Source organism: Vulpes lagopus, chromosome 3, assembly GCF_018345385.1.
Source record: "Vulpes lagopus strain Blue_001 chromosome 3, ASM1834538v1, whole genome shotgun sequence".
Classification (NCBI taxonomy): Eukaryota; Metazoa; Chordata; class Mammalia; order Carnivora; family Canidae; genus Vulpes; species Vulpes lagopus.
Genome location: NC_054826.1, coordinates 129,049,896 through 129,067,504, shown reverse-complemented (window position 1 = coordinate 129,067,504; position 17,609 = coordinate 129,049,896). Strand labels below are relative to the sequence as shown.

The 17,609-nt window shown below is 55.1% G+C and overlaps 1 protein-coding gene across 1 annotated transcript in view; it reads left to right on the top strand.

Moving 5' to 3' along the window:
• The window catches only part of RAB11FIP3 (RAB11 family interacting protein 3), a 77,490-nt gene that overhangs the window by 43,224 nt on the left and 16,657 nt on the right, over window positions 1-17,609 (top strand). The window contains exons 3-5 of the mRNA XM_041747903.1: window positions 3,275-3,366; window positions 10,933-11,102; window positions 15,669-15,818. Coding sequence (XP_041603837.1) covers window positions 3,275-3,366; window positions 10,933-11,102; window positions 15,669-15,818 — 412 coding nt within the window. The remainder of the gene's footprint in view (window positions 1-3,274; window positions 3,367-10,932; window positions 11,103-15,668; window positions 15,819-17,609) is intronic.

Genomic DNA, 17,609 nt, shown 5'->3' with positions numbered 1-17,609 from the left:
GGCTGTGGGCAGCGAGGGAAGACTTGGGTTTCTCCACAGGGTGGGTGAGTGGCCCCTGGGCTCAGGACCATAGCCTGGAGTGGGCACGAGGGGCTGGGCCTCCAGGTGGGGCAGGCCGTGCTGCTGGGGCCTCCCCGCTGGTCTTGGACATGCTGCCAGGTGGGCTCGGGGCTTCAGGCTTTGTTTTTCTTTTTTTCTGTAGTTTGATTTCATCATTTACTTTGGCCAGGAAAGGAGAGTGGAAATAAAACTAAAATAAGAGCAAGTCAGATGGTGATGTTGAAATTGGTGTTTGATAGCATTTGGGAGACTGGAGCTCCGCTGGAGCTCGCTTGGGGTCCTCCTCCGGTGCGGGCACGCTTGCTCCACACCCAGGAGCGACACAGCAAGGGCCGTGGCGTGTTGACCCAGTTGGCAGCGAAGCGCGGGGAGATTTTCGCTGTCATACCACAGGCCTTATTTCAGGAATAGAATAAGTTGGTGGGGGAGGATTGCTACAAATAGGCCAGCGAGCTGGCCACCCCCACACTCTGGAAGAATAAGATACTTGCACATTAAAAATGTCCGCTTCACCAAGAATTGTTTTCGTTCAGATAGAGCAAGCTAACAGGAGAATCCTGTTCAGTTCCCACTGGGAGGGCAAAGCTGCTGTGATGACCACGTGCCCCTGTTCACGGTGTGGGACAAGACCCCTCGGCCCCTTGTTCCCTTCGAGGCTGAGCACACGTCCAGCGCGGCGAACATGGTCGGCTGTGTTTTGAGACCTTTGATTCTCTGCCTCGGGTTTTTGAAGGGCAAGGAAGACCGTTAACATTCGAGAGGGAAAAATAGGCCAAAGACTGTCGGTCTTCTTAGCAGCCACGCGTGCAATCTCGAACTGCACCGGCGCAGTCGGTGCTCTCCAGCTCCTCGCCCCGTGCTCTGGCGCAGGGACGGCGGTCCAGCTCCTTGCCCCGAGCTCTGGCGCAGGGACGGCGGCCCACCAGCTTGCAGGCTGCTTCTCGCCTGCTGCGTGGGTCCCACTCGGGCGCCTAGCCATGTTCCTGGGGAGAACGGTTCCACCGGGACAAGTACCTGTGGTTCTTAGAGCAAAGGCCACATCGGGGTTTGGCATAAGGGCTGTAGTCACTGCCGCAGCGTGGTTTGGAGCTGCTGAGGCATCTCACAGTTGCCGAGGACGTCAGTGGTTGGATTTACACAGTCGTCAAAGGAAAGGGTTGGTACTCTGTTCAAGTTGAGTCCTTTAGAAACAGGCGGAGGAGCCATGTGTCCTGCCACTGCTTGGTGGCGAAGGTCCCTCCCCCAGTCTCCCGGCTCTTGGTGCCTGGAGACCCCGGTGGGGCTCCTGAGGGCAGTCAGCAGTGTTTTCCCACCTGCTGCAGCCACCAGACAAGAACGTCTTCTGGCTCAGTCAGGACAGGGCGCAGCTCTTGATGTGGGGCGGGCACAGGGCGTACTTAGGAGGAGTCAAGCAAGGGACTGTTGGCTACATGACGTACGTTAGGTAAGTAAGTGGTGTATTCTGAGAAAGCAGTTGCTCCGTGGCCTGTGTTCGGCTGCCAACACTGACACCCAGTGTGTGGGTTTTCAGCACCAAGCAGTTGTCCAGTTTTCTGGGGACACCAGTTAGGGTCCCATGATGTAATCTGCTGTGACCCCAGTTGTGGGGGGTTAGGGAAGACCCCACTTCAGGTGCTGAGGCCACCCACACTTCTGTCCGACTTGGTAGTGGATCCAGGGCTCCCAGGGCCCCTCCTTAGGCTTGATCATTTGCTGTCATGGCTCATGGAACTCAGGGAAACACTTTACTTACCTTTAGCAGTTTGTTTCAAAGGTTACAGATGAGGGCAGCCCGGGTGGCTCAGCGGTTTGGCGCCGCCTTTGGTCCAGGGCAGGATCCTGGAGACCTGGGATCGAGTCCCACGTCGGGCTCCCTGCATGGAGCCTGCTTCTCCCTCTGCCTGTGTCTCTGCCTCTTTCTCTCTCTGTATCTCTAATAAATAAATAAAATTAAAACAAACAAAAAAACCCACAAAGGTTACAGATGCATAGCCAGAGGAGGTCTCACTGGGTGAGGTCTGGAAGTGTCTGGAACACAGGGGCTTCTGCTCCTGTGGAGTTCAGGTTGCACCACCCTCCCGGCACCTCCATGTGTTCCCGCCAGAGGCTCACAAACTCCTGCACATCGGGCTTCTGTGCAGGCCCTGTGGTTGACCAGGCCCCTGGTGGTGGGCGGGGTGTGCAGCCTTCTGATTCCACGTTGGATCCCCTGGCCACCACCCCACAAGCTCCAAGAGTCACGTGGTTGGTGTGAACCCAGGTAAGGCGGCAAGGGGCTTGTTCCGCTCCCTGGCAGCCCTGACCCTCAGGAACTTCCCAGGAGGCGGGACAGGGAGCACAAAAACACTTCTCCTCCTGGGGCGGCAGCCCCGTGACACAACATCGGGAAACAGGCAGCGTCTGTTGCTCCCCTGCTCTCCGGCACGGGCTGCGCCCGGACAGCAACCAAACATGGTGGAAGTGGCTTCTCCTACAGGCCTGCGGCTCTGAGGACTGATCGTGCCCGAGAACTGATGTGTGTGTTGCTCACGTCACACTTGAAGTCTGCCCGTTGTGAAGGGCTTTCCTTATATGAAATGTTGATCGCAGAAAATAAAGTTAAACAAAAACAAAGGATGTAAAAGCTGCCAGCGAGTCCAGCACCAGGACGAGACGCTATGTTGGTTTGTTTAATACCCACATCTCCCCAAACACAAAGTTTTAAAAAATTTAAGTCTGGGTACCTAATACTTTTTAAAGTCCATGAACATGTTACAGATTTGAGATCCTGCTCCCTCTCTTTACAATGCTGTTGGGGACTTAATTAATTACTTAAAATATTTATTTAGTTTACAGAGATTGGTGGGGGGAGGGGCAGAGGGAGAGAGCCTCCCAAGCAGACTCCTCGCTGAGAGTGGGGCCCGACACGGGGCTCGATTCCAGGACCCTGGGATCATGACCTGAGCTGAAACCACATCGGATGCTTACCTGACTGAGCCTCCCGGGCGCCCCAGTGCTGTCAGGGCTTTTAAAGAAACAAACACTTTACCATAGGGCCTGTACACCTGCTCTGGAGGCGGGGCCTGCCCTCCTGTCCTAACTGTGCCGCTGCCTCCTCCAGGCTTCTCGGGGGCCGGCCAGAGCCCCCGCTAGCGTTTACCACCCCGGCGCCTCCCCCCTTGGCCTCTGGGGGTGCTCTGGGTTCCCTGCTCAGTACGGGTCTTCTCTCCTGCAGAGTCCGATGGCCAACTGTGCGGGGTCGCACCTGCCCAGGACGAGGAGCCGCCCGCCTGCCCCGATGAGTTCGACGACTTCGTTACCTTTGAGGCAAGTGGTACTTACCGAGGGGCCGAAAGGGAGTTTGACGGGACTATCTTTCTGTATGGCCGCTTAGTCATGCCCCGGCCGTTTCTGCAGGAAGTGGCAGGGAGGGCAGGGCAGGGCTCCCTGTGCAGCTCGTGCATACCACTGGGAGCTCTGGGGGCTCCACTGCTGCCCATCTGAGGCCTCTTGTCAGCACAGGGATGGGCGGGGGTCTGAGGGCTCTCCAGTGGTGTTGCTGTCACCTTCTCTGCCAAGCAAAGCCAGAGCTAGGGACGTGCTGTGAAGTTTTTGTTTTACCAAATTTCAAATCATTTTCTGAGTTTAGGGACTTCTAACACCTCATGCTTCTTTGCCACCTGCCCCCACAGTTGCTATGACTACATGGTGTCACCTAGAATTGTGGGCTTTTTGTTGTCTGCACGGCAAGGAGGAGGTCTGTGAGCACAGCCATGAGGACAGACCACACCGTTGTGTCCCACCAGTTGGAGGGGTGGGCAGGTGCCAAGATAGCCCATGTGGGTGGACCTGGAATTTTTACTTATTAAAAATACACATTAGGGGATCCCTGGGTGGCTCAGCGGTTTAGTGCCTGCCTTTGGCCTAGGGCGTGATCCTGGAGTCCCAGGATGGAGTCCCACGTTGGGCTTCCGGCATGGAGCCTGCTTTTCCCTCCTCCTGTGTCTCTGCCTCTCTCTCTTTCTCTCTGTTTGTCTCTCATAGATAAATAAATAAAAATCTTAAAAAAAAATACACATGAGAAACTCCGGAGCACCTCAGAAGCTGTTGCCCAGGGAACAGAGCTGGGCTTGGCACAGTGGCTGTGAGCCTTAGCACCTTGGAGGGACAAGGGTTGGGTTGCCTAGAGCAGCTTCTCAAAGTCCACAGCCGTTCACTGCCTCCCTCTAGGGTCTAGTGTCCCCACTGAGGGGGCTGCTCCACGTAGCGGTCAGCTCAGATAACGTGGATTCACCTTCTGACTGTCCTTTCTGGTGGCACGGATGTCGGGGCCGCTGGGGAGCCTTCAGCACTCACAGCTTTGTCCCAAAGCACAGGCCAGGCCTCAGCTCCCCAAGGCATCCTGTTGAGCGAGGATGGTGTATTCATTGTGTGTGTGTGACCTGAGGGTGCCAGGCCCTGTCCTGGCGTTGGAGGCACGGTGCTGACCGGGGCACGTGTGGCTGGATGGCGGCTGGTGTGTGCAGGACTCTGGTGTGTCACCTGTGAGATGAACTGCCAGACCCTGATGGAGGGAGGCTGCCGCCCTGAGCAGAGGAGGGCAAGGTGGGGAAGTGTGTGCAGCGTGACACACCTTGCATTTTCCAGGAATGCAAGTTAGGTCAGGGGAATCCTCCTTTCCTTGATCGGAGTACCTGGGAGGTCGAGACACTCCGTGCAGACACTTGTTTAGTGAGCATTGGACCTTTGTCTCCCTTCCCCGCAGAGCCGTGCCTGAGCATCTGCAGCACCATCTTCCGCTCCCTCCCTTGCTCAGGTTTCTGCTAGGGCATTGTATCAGTTTTTCACACGTTATGTGGAGGTGGGTGTCGCTGAATGGTAGTCTCCCAAAAGATAGGATCCCTCGGAACCTGTGAACATGACCTTACTTGAAGAAAGGGTCCTTGCAAATGTCATCAAGGACGTCAGGACGAGATCATGCTGGTAGGAGTCTGGGCCCTGAATGCAATGACAGGAGAGAGGAGGAGACACGCGGGAGCCCTGCGACAGAGCAGCGGAGGGCTGCCCGGGGCCACCAGCAGCCGCACCAGGCAGGAGAGGGCCCCTGGAAGGGTCTGCCGACACTGTGGCCTCGGCCTCGTGGCCTCAGCAGCTCTGAGAGGATAAACCTCTATGGTCGTAAACCCCAGCTGCCGTCCCCCGTTGCAGCAGCACTGGACACTGACTCGGGGCCTATCCCTTCCACGGCGACACTGACGGCCACCTGCATGCAGGGGCAGCTGCGTGCACCTCGGTGGAACCATGCCTGCGGCCACCTGGAGCTCTGGTGGCCAGCCTTGGGCAAAGGGGGTCCTGTGTGCACACCCGGAGCAGACGCCCAGGCCAGCGTCTGTGCTAGTGCAAGGAGGGGTGCCCACGCCCCGTTGCGGCGTCCTGGCAGCAGCCCAGGCTGGCCGCGGGCCCCATTTCCTCCGGCGTGTAAACCCTGGCATTGCACACGGGAAACGTACGGTAAATACTCACTAACGATGATGATGAAACAACCTGCAGGTGTGAGAGCAGGTGCGTAGAGGAGGCAGGCACGGGGTTGTCTCCAGAGCCCTCGTGTGTGCGTGTGTGATGCCAGGACCTCCAGTCAGAGTTCCTGACCCAGACACTGTCTCTGGGGATGGGGGCCCTGAGGCTTCGAAACCGGGTGGACCTGGGTGCACACACTGTCCCCACTGTTGGGGTCACCTTGGGGCAGCGGATTTAGGGAGATTCAGACTCTAGCCCCTCCTGTCCTCTGTGCAGACTGAGCCCTGAGGCCACAAGGCTGTGGCCCTCCCGCCTCTGGTGCCCTCCAGGGGCCAGCTCCCACCTTGATCTTGTCACCTGCCACTTCCAGAAAGCACACTAGGAAGTCAGTGTTTCAGAGAATGCAAAAGGGATACTTCTATTCTTTTTCAGAAAGGAGAAAATATTTTCTAAGTTTTTGTTGTTACTTTTGAAAAATAATTAATACTTTATATTTGAGCTGTTTTACCTTCTCAGAAAATGGAGCATACAGTATGGAGAGTTCTCACTCTCCTCGCTGCCCTGACACACATATCACGGTTCTCTCCATCATGAGCGTCTTGCATTAATTAGTGTGGTGCATTAGTTATAACTGCTGATCCAGGATCGATACATTGTTGTTAACGAAAGCCTGTAGTTTAGTTTTTAATTAATTTATTTATTCATGAGAGACATGGAGAGTGGCAGAGACACAGGCAGAGGGAGAAGCAGGCTCCATGCGGGGAGCCTGACGTGGGACTCGATCCCAGGACCCCGGGATCACGACCTGGGCTGAAGGCGGTGCTAGCTATCCAGGGACCCCCAAGCCTGTAGTTTACATTAGGGCTCCCTCTTGGTGTTGTGCATTCTGTGGGTTTTTTTTTTTTTTCTGTGGGGGTTTTTATTATAATTTTTAAAAATATTTTATTTTTTATGTATTTTAGCAAGAGTGTGCACACACACAGACAGGTGGGAGGGGCCAGATGGAGAGGGCGAAGCAGACTCCCCGCTGAGCAGGGCCCCCACGTGGGGCTTGACGCGGGGCTCGATCCCAGGACCCCAAGGTCATGACCGGAGCTGGGGGCGGACACTGCACTGGCCGAGCCACCTGGGTGCCCCATGCATTCCGTGGGCTTTAACGAGTGTACAAGCTCACGTGTTCATCATGTGGTGTCGCGCAGGGAAGCCTCCATTCGACACCTGCTCCTGTGCTCATCCCTCCCTCACTGCCAGCACCTGCAGTGGCTGGTCTTTGGCTGTAGTTTTGCCTCTTCCAGAATGTCGCAGAGTCGGAAGCCTGTGAGCGGCCTTTGCTGATTGGCTTCTGTTGCTTTGTCATGTGCACTGAAGGCTCTTCCTTGTCTTTTTTTTTTTTTTTAAGATTTTATTTATTTATTCATGAGGTAGAGAGAGAGAGAGAGAGAGAGAGGCAGGGACACAGGCAGAGGGAGAAGCAGGCTCCATGCAGGGAGCCTGATGGCAGGACTTGATCCCGGGTCTCCAGGATCAGGCCCTGGGCTGAAGGCGGCGCTAAACCGCTGAGCCACCCGGGCTGTCCTCTTCCTTGTCTTTTTATGCTTTTTAGGATCTTCAGCTGTGACTTTGAGGGGATTGGAACCAGGTACTGTGAAACTCAGAGAGAGAGGATCCTTTAGAGAAGTTTGCGTATCATGTTATCTTGAAAGTTCAGTAAAAATATGGGTGGGGAGCATGTGCGTTACACCCACGTCTCCCATCTGGGGACCCTGCGGCGGGGATCTTCAGACCTACGTGAGCCCGTATTGACTCCCTGGGAGAACACACAACAGTGTGGGTCAGTGGACCCTTGCCCTCTGCGGCTGGGGGCTCCTGGGTCCTCCTGCTTCCTGGTGGCTCCTTGGAGGGACACCTCCTGGGAGGTACTGACAGGTGCAGGGCCCAGCCCACGTCTCAGGGTTGCTGATGGGCATCGGGAGGGTCACGGAGAATAGTACTGGCAGAGACGATCAGCACCGTCCCGCTGTGCCTTCTCGACCCCTCCTCCTCCTCCTCCTCCTCCTCACCCGAGGCCTCCAGAGCAAAGGGCCGCCTCGGTGCAGGGACGGGGCCTGGGGACGGGGCCTGCGTCTTGTGTGCAGACTGTCACAGCAGAGCTTTGGCAGTCACAGCGTAAGCCCCTGCTCTGAGGTCTGTTTTGGAGCTGACGAGGACACTTCCTGAACTTTGCCCCCCCCCCCCCCCCCCGGCCCCGTCCGTGCAGCAGGTTTAATGGAGCGTGTCTGGGAGCAGGTTAAACTTTCTCCAAGGCTGTGATGGGCCTTCAGGTGAACGTGCTGGTTTTGCCTAAATGCCAGCAAACTGGCAGATAGGCCGCGTGGCTGGCCGCAGAAGCTGGTGGCTGGTGGTGGCTGGTGGCCAGGCTGGACGGCGTGCCCAGCAGTTGCCGGAGCGTGGGGCGCAGCGCCGAGGGCAGGGAGCAGAGCTTCCCAAGGGCCCGGCCGGGTGGGCTCCTGCCATGGCCCGGGCCGCCGCCTCGCCCACCAGCACGCCCTTGGTAAGCCCGGAAGGTCACGTTCACGCGGGGCAGCAGTGTTCCGTGTGTGCTTTGGTTTTCCAGGGAGTTCATCCTAACGTATGTAATTTGTAAATAATTTTAAAGTTAACAGCACAGACTGACTTCAGGGCAGAGCCGTGTCCTGTGTGGTGGCGGGTGCGGGCTGGTGCGTCGGGCCGGGTGTCGAGGCCACCTCGGCCACTCTTGAAAGGCAGATGTTAGCCAGCTGCTCTGCGAAACTGCCTGGCTGCTGGCGTTTGTGCAGGGCGGCCCGGTGTCGGTGGAGCAGTGCCGGGCAGGGGGGCAGCACTCGTGCCGCCAGCGGCTCCCGAGCCGGACCCTGCGCCCTCGGGCTCCCACCGCTCAGCTCCCCGGGGGGCGGGTGTGGGAGCAGTGGCGCGGGGTGTGGGGGGGGACCGCTCTGTAATTTGAGGCCAACTAAGGGTTAGTGCAAACCTGACTCCTTGGTGAGGCGGGAGCAGCACTCATCTACTCCTCTGTGTGCAGCAGCAGCTTTGCTTCAGGGGTGAGGAGGCGGGGGAGCACCACCCCGCTCAGCTGTCCAAGGCCAGTGAGTTGCCCAGAAGGGAACGCGTGCTGCGGCTGTGTCACTGGTCCTTCGGCAGAGAGTTACTGCACCTGAGCTGTCTGGCGTGCACTGCAGCCCGGCCCCAGCTGTGTGATGCAGGTGCGCCCCTTGCCGTGAGGTCAGAAGGCCCCGGGGCCAGGCCTCGGTTCTGGGCTGCGTTGGCCTAACCTGCCTCACACCCTGGGCTGCGGGTCGCGGGCCCAGGGTCCACACCGCCGGGTGGGGGAGCATTGTGCTCTTCCGAGGCACTGGTTGATGAGCCTTTCAGAGGCTGACCTCAAGACTTAAGTTCTCTTCCCCAGGAAATCATCTCAGGGTCCCTGATGGGCCTGCTGGGTGAGGATTGGGGGGTGTGGGGCTGAGCAGTTGAGGAGCGAGGGCTGCCCTGGGCTGTCCTGCAGGCAGTGGGCCGTGGGGTGGGCGTCCTCTCCATCCTTGGGCGATTCAAGGCGGCACCCGATGTGCCCAGCGAACCAGCAGCCGTCCCCAGCAGATATCAGGGACTGGCGGGGGGGTTTAGTTCCTGTCCTGTTGTGCTGCTTCTGTGGGCCCTGCCCCTGACATCCCAGTGCCTGCCTCACACTGCCTGGCAGCAGGTGACACCTGCTCGGTGATGTTGAGGCTCTGTAAGGGATTTCCTGGCTTCAGATTTTGAAGTGAGTGGTTTTGAGGGGTTCCTCAGTTGCCTTAGAGTCCAAGGAAGACGGGGTCTTCCCGTGGAGACAGGTAACACCACTGAACATCTGCACCGCCTCTCGTCATTCATTTCATCCTGGCTGCACACAGCTGGGGCCGTGAGCCCACGGTCTTCCACGTTTCTCTCCGTACCTCCCTGTCTCTCGATCCCACTCCCATTTTATAGATGAGGCAACAGGGCTTGGAGCGGTGGGGACCCAGTGTGGGGTCACAGGGCTGGCAGTGGATGGAGGATGGACCCTGGGCTGTCATTGTCACGCTAGGATCCCACCAGCCTGGCCTGGGCCTTCACGCCCCCTGGTGAGGCGAGGAGCCACGGGGCTGCAGCCGGGAGAGGCCCACAGAGTTAGGGGAGGAGCAGTTACCTCAGGATGACAGGACACAATGCACTCTTCTCCAGCTGCTTTTCTGGAATCTTACCTGGGTTTTTGTGTGTGTGTTCGGTTTTATTTACTTATTCATGAGACACAGAGGGAGGCAGAGACCCAGGCAGAGGGAGAAGCAGGCTCCATGCAGGGAGCCCGGTGCAGGACTCGATCCAGGACCCCAGGGTCACGACCTGGGCTGAAGGCAGACATTCCACCGCTGAGCTACCCAGGTGTCCCTCTTACCTGTTTTCATGTTGTTAACCTCAGACTTTATTTTTTTTAAGATTTTATTTGTTTAATCATGAGAGACAGAGAGAGAAAGAGAGGGAGAGAGAGAGAGGCAGAGACACAGGCAGAGGGAGAAGCAGGCTCCATGCTGGGAGCCCAACGTGGGACTCCATCCCGAGACTCCAGGATCGCGCCCTGGGCTGAAGGCGGCGCTAAACCACTGAGCCACCCAGGGATCCCAACTTCAAACTTTTGAGCCTGAACTGTTGGCCTCTTTCCATAACTAGCGCAACTGCATTGTAATTAAAGCTGAGACAATAAATTGAAAATGGCTTGATTCTTTGGGTTTGAGCCATTTGCACTGTGCTGCGTGCCTGGCCCTGTGCTGGGCACAGGATCCAGAGAGTGAAAACAAAGATCGGTTTTGTGGAAGGTGGACCTTTAACCAGTGAACGAAATGCATTGGCTAAATAATCGATGAGCTAGTGTGTTGTGGTGAGACCCCGTGATTAAGTTTCCAAGCAGTAGCCTGAGCATACATAACACATATTGATGGTGACTTTTTAATGAGCATGTTCTTCTCCTGGTCTTTGGAGAGAACTAACTGCGGTGCTGGTGGTGACAACATGGGCGGACTCACTGGGATTTATCATGTGCTGTTGCAGGTCTTCTCTCTGTTTTAGGTAAACCTACGTAACCAACTTTCAGAATTGCTCTCGTAGCTTTTCTGCTTTGGAACATGTGCCTGTGTTTCAGTATTTAAACATATTGGATTCTTTTATAGGCTAATGTTTCTGCTCCCAGGTGTGGTTGGGAGCCTGCCTAGGCTGCCCCACCACGTGGTCTCTAAGGTGCCTGCAGTAGGGCACGGTGTGGGGCATGGCGGCTTACTGACACCTGGCCACTTTAGAGCGTGGTGCTGACTCTCAGCATTCTTCTCCTAGGCCAATGAGGTGACAGACAGTGCATACATGGGGTCTGAGAGCACCTACAGCGAGTGTGAGACCTTCACCGACGAGGACACGAGCACCCTGGTGCACCCTGAGCTGCAGCCTGAGTGCTTGGACACCATGGAGGATCCCAGCCACGGTGCTCTGCTGCTGCTCCCGGGCAGGTCTGTAGGCTGGGTGTGGGCATGGCACGGGTATTGTTCGTAAGACACTGAGGGGATGTGTCCCGTGGGCACATTGGGTTTGTGGAGGGCTTGGAGTCAGTGGTGCAGAGTCCCTGGGGGACCTAGGGAGGATGGAGGCCCTGCGGCGTGGCCTGTCGTGCTGGTATGAGCGCACGCCCACTGCCCCGAGCCTGCTTTCAGCCACAGCGGACCTCTGTGTTGGGAGGTGCTCCTCCTGGCGACAGATACCCTGCTTGTACGCATGGCACAGCTTCCTTGGCTATAGGGAGAAGCTGGGTTCTGGGTTTCTCACTGAAGTTCTTAGAAACCAGGGCAGGACACCATATTCAGGGCACGTCTCCCAGCAGGATCTTGGAACCTGCTTATCCGGACCGCATCCCTCCCCAGGTCTTCTTCCTGCCCCTGCTCCCCAGGTCCCCGGGTGTTTGAACACCTGCGAAGGGAGAGGGCGGGGTCCGACAGGTGCCGGGTGGCCTGCGTGGCCCTGGGATGAGAGCCGGCAGTTTCCCTTGTGCTGTGTGGGAAGCCGTCATGCCTCACAGCCCTGCAAGTGGTTTGATTTTATTTCGTTTTGCTTATTTTATTTGATTTCCTTTCTTGTTCGGCCCTCACAGAGTTTTTGTGTTTTTTTCCTCATTAACGGCAGTATCACATGGTGACACGTGAGTGCAGCCGGTGTGGGACAGGCCCGCAGCCTCGCAGGCGCCCTGGCCCCTCAGGACCGCGCTGCCCGGCCCGGGTTGCGCCTCCGGTGGAGTGACCACACAGCACTGAGCATTTGCCTAATAAATCACTTTAGAGGGCAGCCCCGGTGGCGCAGCGGTTTGGCGCCACCTGCAGCTTGGGGTGTGATCCTGGAGACCTGGGATCGAGTCCCACATCGGGCTCCCCGCGTGGAACCTGCTTCTCCCTCTGCCTGTGTCTCTGCCTCTCTCTCTCTCTGTGTGTCTATGGATAAATAAATAAAATCTTTAAAAAAATAAATAAATCACTTAAGAGGCAATCCTCACTGATGAGTTAGGGAATTTCAAGTGTACCAGTTTTTTGTTTTTTTTTAAGATCTTATTTATTTATTCATGAGAGACAGAGAGAGAGAGAGAGAGAGAGGCAGAGACACAGGCAGAGGGAGAAGCAGGCTCCATGCTAGGAGCCCGACGTGGGACTCGATCCCGGACAACAGGATCACGCCCTGGGCTAAAGGCAGGTACTAAACCGCTGAGCCGCCCAGGGATCCCCTGCACTGTGTAGCCTTTTTACACCCGGCTGCTTTCCCTTAATGTCGTGGCTGTTGAGGTCTGTCCCAGTATTTGTGCATGGCTGTCCATCATTTGTTTTACTATTATTCTGTTGTATGAGGTAGGCTGCAGCTTTTTAATTCATTGCTGGTGGCCATCTGGGTGGTTCACTCTGGCTTTCTGCACAAAGCTGCTGCAAGCACCTCGTGTCTTGGTGGCCTGTCTGTCCCTGGGAGGGGGGTGGTGCTGCGTCTGCAGCATGCTTGTTGGGTTGTGGGAAAGGTACAGGCCGGCTTCTCGCAGGTGCTTACCTGCCAGCTGCCGGTGGGGTTCTGGTCACTCCCTTTCCTCAACCGCCTGCTCTATGCTACTTTTTTGAGTTCCTTTTCTTTCTTTTTTTTTTTAAATTTTTTTTTTAAATTTATGATAGTCACGGAGGGGGGGGTGCAGAGATACAGGCAGAGGGAGAAGCAGGCTCCATGCACCGGGAGCCCGACGTGGGATTCGATCCCTGGTCTCCAGGATCGCGCCCTGGGCCAAAGGCAGGCGCCAAACTGCTGCGCCACCCAGGGGTCCCTCGAGCTCCTTTTCTGGAGGGTGTGGAGTGTGGTGTTGCTGTGGGATGGTTCTTACTTGCATTTCCTGACTGAGTGCCTTTTTTTTTGCATTTATTGCCCATTTCGAGATTCTTTTTTGTGAAGCGCGTGTTCAAGTCTTTTACCCATTTGTTTATTGCTGGGGTCTCCAGACTTCTACAAAATGTCAGATAATAAGTATTTCTCTGGCTTGCAGGCTGTATGGTCTCAGTGGCTACTACGCAGGCTTTCCTGGTGAAGTGCAAGTGGTATGGCTCATGGCTGTGTCCCACTCTGACCTTACAGAAACAGGCCACGGTGGGATTGGACTTTTCCTGATCTGTTGGGTTATCTTTTTCTTACTGATTTGTAGGAGCTTTTTATATATTTTGGATGTGGGTCTTCTCTCTGGGTTGTGAATTACAGGGATGTGTTTCCTGCTCCATAGGTCACCTTTTCACTTTCCTGCAGGTGTCTTTGAGGAACAGATGCTTTTAATTCTCCTATGGCCTGGTTTAGCCATTCTTCTTTTCTGGTTATCACCTTTGTATAGTTGTAGAAATCTTTGCTTACTTTACGTCACTATGATGTTCACATTTGTTTTCCTTTAAAAGCTTTATTTTTTCATTTCTATATTCAGATCTGCAATTTCTCTGTGACTGATTTTTTTGTTGGGGTGTGAGGTAGGGGTCATTTCCCAAATGATTATCCAGTCGACTCAGCCTCAGTTTTGAAAAGATTCCTCCTTTCTTCGCTGTCTGGTATCACCTTGGTCCTGTGGCTGAGTGTGTGTGGCTGGGTCGGGAGCACGCACGCTGTGCTTTCTGTCCATTCTCGGATCAGCACAGTCTTTGTACTCGAGCATGTTGTGGATTGAATTGTCAGTCCTCTAGCCTGGTTCCTGACACGCTGTGTTGGTGCCATTGGCCTTTTGCCTTTCCCTGTGGGCTTTTTAATTTTTAAATTATTTTAATTATATTTATGATTTTTTAAGATTTTTTTATTCATGAGAGACACAGAGAGAGGCAGAGGCCAGGCAGAGGGAGAAGCAGGCTCCATGCAGGGAGCCCGATGTGGGACTCGATCCTGGGACCTCAGGGTCATGACCTGAGCCAAAGGCAGATGCTCCACCACTGACCCACCCGGGCATCCCACACTGTGGGCTTTTTTTTTTTTTTAAGATTTTATTTATTTATTCATGAGAGACACAGAGAAAGAGGCAGAGACACAGGCAGAGGGAGAAGCAGGCCCCATGCAGGGATCCCAGGTCTCCAGAATCACGCTCGGGGCTAAAGGTGGTGCTAAACCACTGAGCCACCTGGGGTGTCCCCATTGAGCCACCTGGGCTGCCCCACTGTGGGCTTTAGAGTCAGCTTGTTGGCTTCTGGAGAAAGGCATCTGCAGGGATTATGGTTAGGGTTGTATTGATACAGATTAATTTGGGGAGAATCAACATCTTCATAATATCAGGTGTTCTAGTGTTTGAACAAAGATTTTTGCTTCATGTATTTGTTTTATTTATTTATATATTTATTTATTTATTTATTTATTTATTTATTTGGGAGGGAGTGGGGGAGGAGGGGAGAGGGGGAGAGAGAATCTCAAGCGGGCTCCACACTGAGCGCAGAGCTCCACACGGGACTCGATCCCATGACCCTGAGATCATGACCTGAGCTGAGACCAGGAGTCAGACACTTAGCCAACTCCATCGCCCAGGTGCCCTCATTTATATGTATGTAATCATATTTACAGATATGCTTCAGAGGATGGTATGAAGTGCTAAGATCACCCCCATTTCAGTTCACTTGGATTTCATTGTAACTGAAAGCAGGTGTAAGACCATGGGATTTGTCTGTCGTGGCTTCAGGACTGCTCCAGGGGTGTGTGCATTTGTGGGTGGGAAGTTGGAACCAGTTCTGAATGTTGAGCAGCCGCGTGGGTCTGGGGCACGTGCACAGGGACCCAGTTCTGTCCCTCACTCTGCCTGCAGGGCAGTCACGGCTCCTGGAGGCTCCCTTTCCTCTACTGAAAGGGGCAGCTCTCAGGTTTTTGCATGGATTAGTGGCGATGAGCTAAATCCAGCTGTGGTGGAGGCTCTGAGGACTCCACAGCTGTTCTCTGCCCGTGGTGAAGCCCTGGGTTTCCGAGCATTGGCCCAGCCCCTGCCAGCCTCCAGGTGTGCCCAAGCACCTACCCGGCCCCATGACCTTGTACTCTGGAGGGTGGGTGTGGAGGAGTGCTCTCCTTAGGAGGAGGACAGGTGCTAGCAAGCCCTTTATTTTCCCACGTTGGAGTCTGTTACTCTGAATTTTACGTTGTAGCAGAAGTCTGCCCCCATGCTGGCCAGAGGTCGTATGAAGACAGCAGCACCTGGAAGAGGCCCGGGGTCTGTCTGCAGGAGACGTGGGCCTGTGTCCGCAGCTGAATGCCTGATGTGGAGCTGCTGAGAGAAGTGGGGTGTGCTGGACGTTCACAGCAAACCCCAGATCTCAAAGACGTTTTACAAAATAAAGAATATAAAATACTGCTTCTGAAAAGATATTTTGGAACGTTGGAATAAGTTAAAATATATTGTTAAAGTCACTTTCACCGATTCATTTACTCCTTTCTAACACGGTTGCTAGGACATTGGAACTCAGACATGTGGCTCGGGCATGTTGTGCTGGAAGGTGCCATCACCCCTTTGGTTCTAGGGCCACGAGTCACAGCGAGTCCCTTTGGTTTTGCTTTTGCAGATCCCACCTGCACAGCCAGTCCGTTGTCACCGTGATAGGTGGTGAGGAGCATTTTGAGGACTATGGCGAGGGCAGTGAGGCAGAGCTGTCCCTGGAGACCCTCTGCAGTGGGGAGCATGGCTGTGGAGATCCCGCTTTCCCTACCCCCAGGTAATACGGCCCTGCTCTGCTGGGACGTGTGTGTGTGTGTGTGTGTGTGTGTGTGTGTGAGAGAGAGAGAGAGAGAGAGGGCAGGGAGGGGGAGAGAGGATGTAAGGTCTGCTCTCAGCAATTTCAGTTATGTAGTAGTGTCGTTACCATGTTTTATATTCAGTCCTCAGACCTTATTCCTCTTGTAGTCGCAAGTTTGAACCCTTTGATCCACCTCTGCGGGAGGCTTTAACATCGGGGATGACTCTGGATTCATTTCCTTATAATTATCAGACATCCCCCAACTGTGTGGGAAGTTGTTGCTCAGTCAGCTGAAGTGCTAGGTCTACACAGTGGACCTTCACTCCAGGAGCTGGGTCCTCCCCGGCTCGCCTTCCTCTTAGGGCCTCACTTGTGTCTAGACGAGGACCTGGCAGCCTTAGGCTGGTGACTGGCACTCTGAGGACCTGCCTGGCCCCACAACTGGTCCGCGTCCATCGCCTCTCCCCTCTACGGCCAGTTCTTGAGACCCTCTCTCTTTGCTGACACCTGAAGCCACATATCTCTGACTCCGCAACAGCAAGGCCCTTGTGTTGCCCAGGCTGTTGCCCTGGCCCAGAGGACCTACCGGCCTGGGGAAGGGCCTCTGTGGCAAGTGCCTGGGAGTTGGTGTGAGTGAGGCGTGCAGGTGCTTTTAGCAGCTTTCCTCTCCTCACGCACACTCGTGGTGGTGTTGACGCCGAGGTGAGGACTGGGCGCTGCTAAATACGTGTCTGTCCAGCTTGGGAACCTTTCTTGTCTGCGTAGCCTCTCTCAGGTGTATGCCTCCCCCCCCCCCCCCCCATGTTTCCCTTCCACCTACCTTTACGTGGAACTTCCAAGCAGGCTTCCAGAAGCCAGCAGGCCCCAATGCCCCAGGGATACAGCTCCCTCTCTGCTTCATCTTCCCTCAGCAGGTGCCCTACCAGTGCCCTGAAAGTCCACTGAGATTAGATCACAGGGAGGCAAAGAGAATCCTGAGTTTTGTTTTGTTTTTTTAAGATTTTATTTATTTATTCATGAGAGACACACACGGAGAGGCAGAGGGAGAAGCAGGCGCCATGCGGGGAACCAGACGTGGGACTCGATCCCAGGACCCCAGGATCAGGTGCTGAGCTGAAGACAAGATGCTCAACCACTGAGCCACCTGGGTGTCCTGAATCCTGAGTTTTTAACGAAGGCCTTCAAGATGGCCTAATTCTTGGTGACTCCTCGTGCACACTTAGTTCAGCAGGGGTGGGCTTTCGGAGCTACAGTACGGCAAGTAGAACCCTGCCAGTGCTTTGCTGTCCCACACTGACGTGTTTTCAACAAAGGGGAAAGCAGCGTGTCCAGTCACTCACGTCCTGCTAAGGAAGGGGTTTTGTTTTAGAATGGAGCCGATGGGCTGCACCTGTTTCCTCCGAGCACCTGAGCAGGAAGGAACAGGTGTGTGGCCACGTCCCCCACTGCTCCAGCCAGTCCTGAGGTGGTGCTGAGGGAGGTGGGCTCCCAGTGGTCCAGAGGAAGAGCCAGCGTCTCCCGTAGCCAGGGCCCATCCACGGGGTCGCAGATCACCTGGTGGGTCCTCACTGTCTCCTGAACTGACGCTTCTCGTCTCTCTAGCACCGACCCGCTTGCTGCAAAGCTGCACAGCATCCTCACTGATGAGGCTTTTGAGTTTTACTGTAGCCAGTGCCACAAACAAATCAACCGCCTCGAGGATCTTTCCGCTCGTCTGAATGACCTTGAAAAGAATAGGTAACTGGCTAGTGCCTGGCCTTGCTGTTCGTC